This window comes from Lutjanus erythropterus, chromosome 6 (genome assembly GCF_056507025.1).
Source record: "Lutjanus erythropterus isolate fLutEry1 chromosome 6, fLutEry1.hap2, whole genome shotgun sequence".
NCBI lineage: Eukaryota > Metazoa > Chordata > Actinopteri > Lutjaniformes > Lutjanidae > Lutjanus > Lutjanus erythropterus.
Genome location: NC_139322.1, coordinates 41,390,058 through 41,403,397, shown reverse-complemented (window position 1 = coordinate 41,403,397; position 13,340 = coordinate 41,390,058). Strand labels below are relative to the sequence as shown.

General features: G+C 36.7%; 1 protein-coding gene across 2 annotated transcripts in view; it reads right to left on the bottom strand.

Annotated features, from left to right (window-relative positions):
• Positions 1-470: 470 nt before the first annotated feature.
• Positions 471-13,340, bottom strand: part of slco4a1 (solute carrier organic anion transporter family, member 4A1) — a 51,319-nt gene continuing 38,449 nt past the window's right edge. For both annotated transcript variants that reach the window (XM_084721958.1, XM_084721959.1), the window contains exons 6-12: positions 12,123-12,277; positions 8,451-8,712; positions 6,460-6,622; positions 4,816-4,991; positions 1,997-2,061; positions 1,720-1,868; positions 471-1,206 (exon numbers count right to left, since the gene is read on the bottom strand). In XM_084721958.1, the coding sequence (XP_084578084.1) occupies positions 1,036-1,206; positions 1,720-1,868; positions 1,997-2,061; positions 4,816-4,991; positions 6,460-6,622; positions 8,451-8,712; positions 12,123-12,277 (1,141 nt within the window). In that variant the 3' untranslated portion in view covers positions 471-1,035. The remainder of the gene's footprint in view (positions 1,207-1,719; positions 1,869-1,996; positions 2,062-4,815; positions 4,992-6,459; positions 6,623-8,450; positions 8,713-12,122; positions 12,278-13,340) is intronic.

Below are 13,340 nucleotides of genomic sequence, written 5' to 3'. Positions count from 1 at the left end.
TGCTTCATTCACATGGCATAAAATCTACACCACATATAGTAGGTCTCAGCTCTTTCATTGTCTTTTAAAAAAAAATGACATAAAATATGAAACTGACCATCATCAGACTTACATTCTAAAAAGTCACTGAACTTCTTTAACGTAGAATGTTTGTAGAAATGCTTGCTAGTACATAAAGAGTTTGTGTGGCACTGCCCTGTCATACACTCCAATGCGGAAGAGGATTGGGCCACATGAAATATTTTGAGTTTAAATTTCCAATTCTGAGATTAGAGTCAGAATTCTGACTTTAGTCTAAGAATTTGGAATTCTGACTCTTAAACTCAGACTTCAGTTGTTTATAAAGTTGAAATTCTGAGAATCAAATTAGAGAATTATGTGAAATCTGAATTCCAGAATAAAATTAGAATTCTGAGTTTAAAATCAGAATTCTGAGAATAAAATCAGAAGTCTGACAAGAAAGTCAGAATTCTGAGAATGAAGTCAGAGTTATGAGAATAAAATTGCAATTCCAAAATTGTGAGCTCATAGTAAAGTCAGAGGACTGACAATAAACTGAGATTTAACTAAGAATCCTGAGATTTGAGTCAGGATTCTGAGAATAAAGTCAGAATTCAGAGAATAAAGTCCGAATTCCAGAATAAAGTCAGAATTCACTCAGAACAGAACATGTAATCCTCTTCCTTACAGACGCCCACACACATGCAGTCACAGCAGGATTTTAAGTCATCATGTACTACAGAAAGTTGTGTGTGTGTGTATGTTTGTGTGTGTATGGATGTGCATGAAGGCATTCTAGGGCTGTTTGAGTTTGTGGTTTGTGTGTGTGTGTCTGAGTTCATTTTGTCAATTTGTGTGATTGCACATGTCTGCATGCACACATGTGTATGTTATTGGATGGTGTCATTATGGCTGAGAAAAGGCTGTTGGTATAGAGAGGCACCCCCCATCACCACCCAAACACACATTCACACACATACATACATACATACATACACACAGTCAGAGACTCAGCGGTTGGGGGGGTCTCTGACATCATAACCTGGCATGGGGGTTGACAATGACGCCATCTTCAGGCTGGTCTTTGACAGGCAGGTCGCTCATGTCTCCCACTCCAGGGTCAGTGCTCTCACAGCTGCTCTGAGGCGACTCAGGAGGAGGCTGGTACAGGATGCTCGCTAACAGGAAAAAGATTGTCCCCAAAACCTAAAGAAGAGGAGGACAGGTGATAGTAGTGAGGGGGGATAGTCAAAAGTCCAGATAAAGGGTAGACAGAAGAAAATTCACTGGTTGGGGGGGCCGTGCACAGGACATGGGACAACTGCAATCTATGGCACCAAAACATAGTACAGCTGAATGGTATCCTGGGTTCACCTGAGTGTATAAACTTAAAGGAACAGTTCAGAGCAGTCAATAAAATACATGTTTCAAGGTTTTGAGAGGTCCTAGATCATACAGCCATAATCGTGAACAAAATATATAAAGCTGATGGATCCAGGAGGATAAGAGAAAATATAACACTCCTATATGCACATATACCCACACTCATGACAGTGGAATGGTCCAAAGAAAATGATAATGCTAAGATTCAAGATTCAACCAAACACCCACATCAATAGTTTTCTTATAGATGTCTTATGGAAAGGCAAAATACAAAACATGACATTCTTAAACTGAGTGTAACTACAGTAAATTTTTCTACTGCATGTATGGCAGTACCTTATAGATGACACCAGCTACCAGTGTGTACTGGCTCATGGCTGAGTTGTGATAGAGGTAGCAGGAGCCCTGCTCACCACACTGATCCTGCCACAGTAAGCAGGAGATGTCAATCACAGAGCCAAATGCAATGGGTCCTGGAATACCACCTGTGGACAAACAGCAACACTGATTGGACAACATTATGGCGTCTGTGTGGAGGCAGCTCAGCCCTTTGGTGGTGATTCAGAGGTTAAAAGTAAAGAGTAATCTAAGTAACAGAGTACAGTGGACCTACCAAATGTGCGCACCACAATCCACTGGATGCCGAGTCCAAAGGATCTCTGGCTGTCTGGAACACACCTACACAGCACAGAGAGGGTCAGACACACAGCTGAGAAGTAACTAAGTACAAATACTTTGTTACTCAACTTTTTCTGACAACTTTTTACTTTTACTCCTTACATTTTAACATAAATATCTGTACTTTCTACTCCTTACATTTTCATAACAGGCTCATTACTTTAGTTTTAATGCATTTGTGTGGAATTATTGAAATTTTTTAATTTTGATTTCAACCTAAATGGATGGGACAATAACAGACCAAAACACTGGCTTCTTGATGTATCCACCAGTACATATCAAGCAGGACAGATGTAACAAGATGAAAAACAATATAAAAGAGGTATCAAAACTAAAATCACATAAAACATAAAAATGACGTAAAAGACTTAAGGAGACAAAAAACTAACAGGACAAAAAAGATGTAACAACACTAGAAACAACATAAAACTTGTGAGAAGACATGAATAACAAGGTAAAATATGTAACAAAACAAAAAACTACATAAAAGATATCACAGGATGAGAAATACTTAGCAACAATAAAAACTAGATAAAAGACATAGTAAGACAAAAAATGGAACAACATGAATAACAATGTAAAATATGTAACAAAACAAAACATGAAAAACAATGTAAAAGATGCAACAAGACAAAAAACACATAGCAAGACGAAAAACAAAAAAAGACACAATACTAAAAAGTAAGTAAAAGTTGTAACATGACGAAAAGGATGTAGCAACACTAAAAACTACATAAAAGACATAATAAGACCAAAGGTCTAAGACCAAAGGTCTTATTATGTGTGGAAATAATCATTTATTATTATTATTCAATACTGTTGAAATAATCATTTAATATGTTGACTGTATCTCAAAATATTGAGAAACTTTCTCAAAATGACTTACATACCTTCAGAAAGTTTCTCATTATTTTGAGATACTGACTCAGCATTTTAAGAGACCAGGGGCAATTGTATATTGTACAATATACATATTGTATATATATATGTGTGTGTATATATATATGTGTGTGTATATATATATATATATATATATATATATATATATATATATATATATATATATATATATATATATATATATATATACATATATATATATATACATATATATATACATATACATATATATGTATATATATATATATGTGTGTGTATTTGGCATGGAGGTCAAATGTGTGTGTGTGTGTGTGTGTGTGTGTGTGTGTGTGTGTGTACTAAATAATAATATAATTTTCACCAACAAGGACAAGACTGTAATATTAAATATCATCCAAGAGTGCTATCCTTTTTTACTACAATATTGTGATAATTGTATTGTTACACCCCTTGCAAAGAAAACAGAATTGCTATTTTCAAGTAATTATACACAATTATAACATGCTTATGAGTAATATATTCCAGGCCGAGAAACTGACTAAAAGCACTGGACTTTTAAAGCTCAGTGACAGTCCACCCCAAAATCACAATTATATGTTTTTTCCACTGGCCTGTAGTGCGATTTATCCATCTAGATTTATTTTATTTTATTTATTTATTTATTTTTTTTGGTGTGAGTTGCAGAGAGAGATGTCTGCCTTCTCTCCAATATAATGGGACTAAGTGACACTCAGCTTGTGGTGCTTAAACCACAAAAAAATATATATATTTCTAGTTGAATGAAAAGTAGTTCTTACATGAATCTGCTCACAGCAAGGCATGTGGATTATTTTGAGTAACCGGGTCATGATTTCTGGAAACAGACACTGGTTTTGAATTTTTCAAATGTATTTTTTGGTGCATTGAGCACCACAAGCTGAGTGACATTTAGTTCCATTATACTGTAAAGAAGGCAGACATTTCTATAACTGATAAAACTCTGCACCTCACCCAAAAACAATTTAGATGGACAAACAGCACTACAGGCCTGGGGAAAAATCTATACTTTTGATTTTAGAGTGAACTGTTCCTTTAAGGAGCAATCCTAAGCCAATAAATATAAATAATAAAGCACCACCAAAAAAACAAATGTGTGAAAAATCTATGCCACACACTGGGGCAGTACACCCCCCAGTCAGATTATATACACATTCATTCAGCAAGACTGTGCAAACACACAGCATGAAGCTAAACTTTGTGGGACGGGAACATGTCGGACATAATGTGGTAAATACTTGACTATTTGTCAAACAGCTCCCTCATTTAGCAGTACAAACACTTGGATTATTAGGCACAACTGTTCGCCTTAGTGAAACTCGGCCATACGGAGGGTTGACACGGAGCAGGGACTCACTGTCTTACTGTCAATGTGTGAATTTAAACGGAGCTGTCTGCAGCCAGAGAGGGAAGCAGTGCTGCTATGTTAGAGATCCCTTCCAGACATGTTTTGAGACAGAGAAATCCTCTGCTTTGAATGAAAAAATCTTTCTGATGCGACTTTTCCAAATTTCTCCATTTAAACTCCATTTAAAGAAAATCTTAAAACTATCTACCCTTTCTTCCTAAGTCCAGAACTGATCAATATCCAAAGGTCTTTTTATTTCACAAGTGTGAAACAAGATGTCCCCTACTCCACCATTTCCATATTACACTTGCATCTGTTGCATATTGGACTGATCATAAAAGGATTTGAAGATATCTTAAATACAATTGTTACTTGTACAGTTTTCACCAGTTACAATTGTATTTGATCCCTGTTATCTGTTATAGTTCTACGCCGACATATCAATAATTTAAATTTGACTAGTCAGAAGAGATACAGAGACAGGCACTCACCTGAGCGTGGCAGTGAGTGCTGGGATGCTACAGAGGAAGGTGAAGGAGATGATGATGAAGAGGAAGGAGAGGAAGGCTGGCATGTGGTGACAGGAGCTACCACACTTCCCTGCCAGAGCGAAGCCCTCCTCACCCCAGGACACGTTACCCACCACACAGCTGCACCCAGAGTACACCTACAAACCCAGACACAGTCTAACTAGATTTTAGAATGAAAACACTCGACATACTTGTAATTTTTTTCCTCCAGGAAGTTGCAATGTTGCAGTCACAACAAGTAAAGCAAATTTAGCCAATCCCTGTGAAGTCTGCATGACCTTGCAATACTGTCCAATTACCACAACTTTTCTGCAAATTTGACCAATCATTGTAGTTTCCTGTGAGTTCCACCAATCATAGCAGTCCCCCACACTAAAATCATACATGTACGTCTCAATGAACCAACAGTGTTTTATGATTTTCTGTTTTATTGGGTTATTTTATTTTGTCACAGGTATTGAAGAGGTTTATTATTGTTATTAACATTTATCAACACTCTGTGCACTTATTTATTTATTTTTTTTATAGTTTTGTTTTGAGTTTGAGCTCCAAAAAGATTTCGCTTCTTTGTGGAATACCCTGCCAACTGAACATCTTCATTTACATTTAAAGCATATTTTAATGATTTAATAATTCTTACATTTATGTGATCTTGAGACTTTGTGGTGAGTTTAGATATAATACTCAGACTCCCTGGAATACATTGTCTTTGATGTTTTTGATGAATTATACAAAAAAGACATGCTTAGGGAACTATATACAGTTTAAGAAGGAAGTAGACACACATACCAACACACACACACACACACACACACACACACACACACAGCCAACTTTTTTGATACTATCATTATTATTTAACTTTTTTGCATTTAAATTTTCAAAATTTTAAATCAGTCTTGCAAGCTTGACAACATACATGTGTACAGAGATATTTTCGTTCAGGTGTATGCAGAGGTGTGTATTTGTTAGTAATGTATATGGATGAAGATAAAGTCATAGCTCTCCTTCATTTATAATTGTAATTTTGTCTTAATATATTGTTAAAATATTGTTATATTGTCTATTATTCTTTTCTTTTTTTTTATTTCACTTTTAATGTTGTTTTGTATGTGTTGTGTATAATACAACCTTGTTTGATCTAAAACATCATGCCAATAGTTTATTAAATTGAAATTAGATAGATAGATAGATAGATAGATAGATAGATAGATAGATAGATAGATAGATAGATAGATAGATAGATAGATAAAAGCAAAACATTGCTATCGTATGTAAATACTGAACAGTTTGTGGTTGTATTGTATCATGAATTTATTGCAATAAAATTTTTCTTTTTAATAGAATTTTTGGGTAAATCCTCCATTTTACTGTATTTAAATATTTACATTATACACATTGTTACAGGAAACGGTCACAGGAATATTGTGAGGCAGTTCAGTATATGGGAGGAGATGCTGTCACCTGGGTTTATGCTTTTTTTCAGTGCTCTTGTTTTGAATTACTTCTAGGCAGCCAAACTGCCTCAGATCCTGCTACGTCACGTCTGTTTCCCCCCGGTCTGCTCAGAGTAAAGTGACGTCTGCTGTGTGTACTATACTGTACCTGTTTGCCTGTGGAGGGTTCTGTGTGATTGATGGAGCTGCAGCCAGCGTGGCACGGGGAGTAATACATGACACCGTCTGCTCCACACACCGGGTTGTACAGCTCTCTGACACAACTGCAGCCTGCGTTACAGTCCACTGTCAGGTTCTCCTCTAGAGACGAGCTGCAGATACGAGGGGAAGACGAGACATCAGGACCACACATATATATATATTCATATTTACCCCATGGTCTGGGTGAGTGCTCTTTTTGATTGGCTGGCAGGTGTGTGCTAAAACCATTTAACGCACACGTAATTTGGCTCAACTTTAATCACCATTCAAAATTCATGTAACCATAGCAACACTGAAGATCACAGCTATCAAAGCTCACAGTGACATGTTACTTCTCGCCCTGGCTCTGTTTCAACCAAGTTTGACGTACCTCCAACCTGTTTTTATCTGGTTAAAATGGATGTGACATTTTTCACGTTTGTGTTTCCCCTCATTAAAGAAGTCACAGGGAGGACGAGAGATGAATTAACAAGGCTGAGAAGAACCTTTTATATGCTCCACAGCAGCCTTTTTGTAGGAATATCAGCAAAAATGACAGTGTTTGGAAGGAAAAAAGGAAACTTACAAATAAGTAAACTGTCCTCCAACTATATAGAAACAAGGCTGATTTAAGGAAATGATATTAGTTATGAATAAATAACTCATAATTTGCAGTGCACTGCTGCAACATCGCTTGTATATGTGGATATGTGTTAGTTATCAACTGCAGCACATGAGCTGGATTATTTGTTGTCATGACACCAGAAGAACTTGCTTCATAGCCCTCAATTTTGAGTGCAAAATTCATTTCATATTGTTGGCAAATGACCAGGGTATAAGCGGAATAATCAACTTGTAGCTTCATGGAGACAACCACCCTCTGCTTTGTGTCTGGTGGTTCTGCACCTCCACATCTCAAACAGTTTATCCCTTACTTACCATCCATTCTAGAGAATTAGGACAAATCATGTCATATCAAAAATACTTTAAAAATTATTACCACTAACACTCTAATTCCATTTTTTGGATGAAAATGTATTCTTTAAGGATTTATATATATGAAATATGTGTAATTTGTGAAATGTTTTGCTTTTCCTGAATTTTTTTTAATTTCTAAACTTGCTCTGTGCTAGAAAACAGCTGTGTTCCAGACAAGAATTCACGACTTCAAACAATTTAAAAATGTGTTAAAAAGTCTTCAAAACCTTAAACTGACAATATCTACTGGTAAACATGGATGTAAAATTGTGCTTTTGTATTTTTGTCAACTCTGTCAGATTTTTACAAAAACATGATTTAATCAGGCATAAAAAGGGTTCGCTATACTCTAAGTCTGTTTTAATAAAAGGCAGGAAGTCCTTCTAAATCAAAGCTAAATAATAATTATGGTTTCAAAATGTGTATTTTGATTAGAATTAAGAGAACTTAAGAGAAGAGTTGACATCTGTGCTGATGGGGGAGGCATAACTCAGTTCTCTATAATAATTGAATAATGTGTTTGAAATGAGTACTTTTTTCAATTTAATAAACCGACCGACATCAACTCTGTCAGCTGGCTGTCACAGAGAATTCATAGAGAATTTATGATCATCAGGATTTATAAAATGAATTTACATCATCAACAAAAAAATCATATACCTAATATTTGTTCTTCAAGTTATAAATAATTTTTTCTGTCTTACAGAAGTGACAAAATTCGAGTCCTCAGCTGTAAGAAATGCTATTTAATGAAGTTAATTCACTAGGAGGTTGGCCTGTTACAAGGTTTAATAGCCAAGATTTTTATCTTTTAAAATATATTTTTCAGCATAATTGAAGAGTGAAAATAAAAAATATGGTTTTGTCCCAATTCTAAAGAATGAGTGATATATTTATAAAAGCTAACATTAACACTGAGCACATTTTAAGCAAAAGACTGAAACTAAATTAGCATTATGTGCTACAATAAACACTGCCCACCTGTTTCTCAGGCGCAGTTTGCAGTACAGCTGTTTGTACTGGTCCAGCTGGTGTTCCTCCATCAGACCGGACTGGTATGGCGCTGTGACACCAGCCATCGGCACATTGGGACAGTGGATGAGGAAGATGAAGATAGCGAGCAGACTGACCATCGCACACATCATGCAGAAACGGATGATGCCTCGACAGCGCAGGTTCAGTCTCTTCACGATGTAGCTGCCCAGGAAGGTGCCACCACCTCCTGCTGGGACCACCATGTATCCTGGGAGGGAGAGGAAAAGAGCAGACATACAAATGCAGTCAGACTGCAGGTAAGAGAGGAGAGAAGTCTTGGAGTGGACAGATTTTCATGGACTTCACTGAGTTTGCCTCCAAGGGATTAATCCTCATATTTTGAGTGGCCCCTGATCTCTTTGAGCACCACCTTCAGGTCAAATCTACAGAAGCCCTGAGAGGCAACTGAGTAAAAACATTCTTGTGATCCATTTTCTAAGTCTGATCTAAATTGTTTTCTTTTCTGTGTTTTTGATTATGGTTATTTTTTTTGCCAGGATCATTTTTCTTTTTTCTGTCTTCATGAAAATCATTAATTTGTTCTGTGTTGACACACATGATGTAAAATTCATGAGCAAATTACAATGACTGCTTGATGTATGAAGCATTCACTCAGTCAGAAAGTTGCATAGTAGAATATGAAACAAGGCTGCAAAATGAAAAAAAACTTGATTGGATGATCAGAACAACCAGCTACATTCAAAATACTAGAAGAGGCAATTAGCATTAACCTTAAGTGCAATTACTATTAACCTCAAAGTTGGAGTCAGGTTTAAAAATAATACATTTTTCATATGTAAGTTTATCATTTTTGCAAGTCAGGTGCAAACAAAGTGTTGAGTCTTTGTTGTTGTAATGCTGATTTTGGCCACCGGAGGCTGAAGTACACTGCTACTTCATGATCCTAATAGGACTACACTTTTAGTGTAGCAAAAAACAAATTCTTGTCCCATCCTAGTGCCATAAAAATGACTTTTGTCCCATTCCGTTCCTGTGTTGTTGTTTTTGTAGGGAGTCTTTAGGCAGTGCAAAGATTTTGATTTGAACTAACTATACACAGAGCTAGTTAAACTTCTACTAGTAGTTAAACTACTTTAAGAAACACACTAGAAGTTGAAGGTCATCATAATGTCGGCTTTTACACAACCACTGCTCAACACAAAACCCACTGATCAGCTACCAGTGACTCCTCATTTCAACAAATTACTCAGTTTGCAGCTCAATATAAAAGTCAGCCAACAAAAATAAATACTGCAACACGTCTTCTGTCTATTAGATGAGCCTACACTTTGATTCTGGGCATGTCACGTCTGTGACACGGTTTTAATCAGCGCTGCACACGGCTGCACGCCCCTCCAGCACCACTCCAGAAGCAGAGCATTTTATTCACCTGATTAAGTTGACTTGCTCAGGCTACATAGTTCAGTTGTTTCTTTTTTTTGTCTATTTTTTTATGATTACAAGTCTGAATAAGGTTTTATTTTGAAAATCAGCTGGGTAACGGAGGACTTTCTGTATACAGTCATGAATGTGCTTGAGAAATTTAAGCTGATCAGTCCAGTAGTATTTGTATGTACGCTCATTTCCACCAGTGAAAAAAAAATATTCCCATGGACAGTCATAATTATGAGATGAAAAAAAAAGTCAGAATTATGAAGTAAAAGTATGATGAGATTAAAGTTGAATTTATGAGATAAAACATATTTTTGTCTAATATTTTTGACGTTTTAATCATAATTTTGCCTTTTTTAAAATCTCATAATTATGACTCCTTATCTCTATCTCTATAATTTGGTCTTTTATCTCATAATTATTTCTGTTTGTTTCTGTCTGACTGCTCGATCTGCTCTGTGCAGCTTGACACTCCACACAGCGCAGAGTCACTTCTGCAAAGTGCTGTAGCACATCTGGCGGAATCACAAGCTCTGTGTAGAACGGCTGCAATGAGTTCCGGTGGCTGCAGCACAGCTGAAACACAGCTCAGCCACGCCCGGTGGAATCCAGGGTCCGAACAGTGCATTGTTTTGAGCTGGGTGGCTTAATGCTGGGTCTGTATGGAGCTGGAGAATAATCTGATTCTGTAGAACAGGTGAACTATGAATTATGGATTTTTTGGCTTTGCAAGCTTATTGATGATTACTCTCAGCACAGACTGGGCCTCTTCCACTGGTGAGTAGCTGAGCATTTCTGGTTTAAAACACTGACACTGATATTCCATGAACTGACTGGTGTGTGAGAGAGAGATGCAGGGGTGTATGTGCTAAAGGCAGCAAAAGATACAGTTAGAACTTTATTAGAACTGCCAGTTGTTATTATGATTCCTACCCTGCCTGCTCTTCTTGACAGTTTTTTTTTTTACTGTCCTATCCCAATCAATTTGTGATGCATTGTAAAATTAATTCCCATCCTGGAGAATCCCAAATAAATGTCAGCCTCTTGTTGTCAAAATGAGTATTACAACAACAAACACTTTAAAAAATGATCCTGACAAAACCTTTTTTTCTTTCACAAATACAGGAGAGAGGACAGTTTAGATCAGAATGGATCACCAGAATTTCTCACTTGCCTCTCAGGGCTTCTGCACAATTCTCTACTTGCAGAAACATAAAAAAAAATTACTGAGCACACTGATGCTACCTAGAGGACGAACTCTGTTCATTCCAGACACTGCATCAGCTTCCCTGCTGCTTAATACGTCAGTACTTTATCTTGCCAAGGTTAGTCAGAAATCTGTTAGAATCAACAACAAATGTCTAAAAAAAAAAGATCTGACACTATTGTACTGTAACGTATCCTGCACATGAAGAACTTATAAATTACGTAGTATCAAATCGGTGCGTAGATTTGCACACCCATTGATACAAGACACCTGCATTTTTGTCTGTATCAGAGGCATTTCTGAATCTTGTATCAGTGTTGGAACAACCCTAGTGTAGTTAAATGATAATGCTTCATTGTTGCTGGGAAATATGATGTTAGTGGAAACAAAATGTTGGATCAGATATTTAATGTTCCCAACATCTCTGACGGAATTGTTCACAGTCAAATAGCTGGAAAGTTGGAGCCATATATATATTATGTATTATTTTAAATTTTGATCCTATCTAACGTATGATCTGTGGTTGAAGCGAGTTGTTTCCCCTCCCCCCAGACATGACAACCTTATAAACTGAGGATGAGTCCTCCACTGTAAGTTGATCAGCTGATTATAACTGTCAGTTGTCTGTCAGTGTAAAGTTCAGCCTGTTATCCTGAAAACAAAAGCACACTGCTCTGAAATAACACACTCTGGATGATGAGTTCAGTGGCAGCCCATCTCACTGCTGCTACTCCATTAACCTTTTACTCAATTTAACATCTATAAACATCTACACCTTCTGCAAGATTATTAATTATTTTTTACGACTCATAAACAGACACTAACTCATTCAGCAAAAATCTGGCATCGATTTGTACTCTGATTAATGTGAAACATTTCAAATTAATATGTTTCCTGGCTCTCTGATGACACATCATTTTTTTAATTGCAGTTAATACATTACAAATTTCTCCTTTAACCAATCATTTAGGTTTGCTCTGGACATGTCATAACAACTGACCACTTTATTAGCAACTCACCAAACCATGTGGCAGCCTCTGAAGCACTGAGACTGAACTGTGACTCCAAAAACTTTGGACCGAAAGTGGACATGCCAGCGATGAGGGTGGCCTCAGTGGCCCCAGCCAAGCACAGGAACAGGAAGGGGGGGTTCTTCAAGAGGAGCAGCACAGATCTGGAAACACAAAGACAGAATGAGAGGCAGGAGTGAGGGGGTGAATAAACTTGAGCTTCCTTTTTAATTAAACCAAGCTGCTCTAATCCCCATAGCTGTAGATGTTCCTAATACAGATAAACACTGCACCAGATCCACAGATATATCGTCATGTTGCATACTGTGGCGTGATTATCGCCTTACTGTCCCTGTAATCCCCACCACTAAACAGATGACATCATACCGTGGATTCTGAGCTCATAGTAAAGAAATGTAAAACTGAAAAGAGGCAGGGCTGTCACACATATCAGGCCTGTATAAATACAGCTGCTCTGACAATGTGGCACTTAGTTCCTTTATATCTCAATCTGTTGATGGACGGACTACTGTTACCACGTATCAGAAAAGAACAAATGTTGACTGCCTGCATACTTCATTCCTTCATAATAGGCTGGCCTCAAACAATCAAGCATGCACCCAGCAAGGGTGCACACTGTAAAAATAAAAAAGTTGAGAAAAACTTTCAAGGTAACTTACTTTTGAAAAAAGTTTTAGAAACCATGAAAAAATGTATTTGAAAAATTATTAGTAAAGTCACGGCATTAAAAGTGAATAATGGTTAAAAGTGTAAGATTTAATATTTCATTTTCAGGCACCAAAATAATGACAAATAACTGAACAATTCCTGAAATACTTTTTTTAGTTTATAAAACTCAAAGTTTATCTGAAGAGGAGTTTATTTCAAAACTCAAGAGTCTGAGCTGGGCTCTAAACTCTAAACCCTCTAACCTTGGGCATTAATAAAAAATATTAATGTTTACATTGAGACTACTAAAACTGCAGGCTGTACTGAACGTCTGTGGGAGAAAAGCTGTATATTAAAAGATCATTTTTGGGATTTTATGAATTGATATCAGACCAGGCAAAGATATCGATTAGAATTAAGTAATCTTTTTTTTTTAAGCCCAGCCCTACTTGAAATTTTGAGTTATCTCAACTTATTTTTTACAGTGTAGACAACACATCTCCACAGTGTCATGATTAGACATGCCACTCAATATGCAGGTAAGGCTTCAGTGCTATG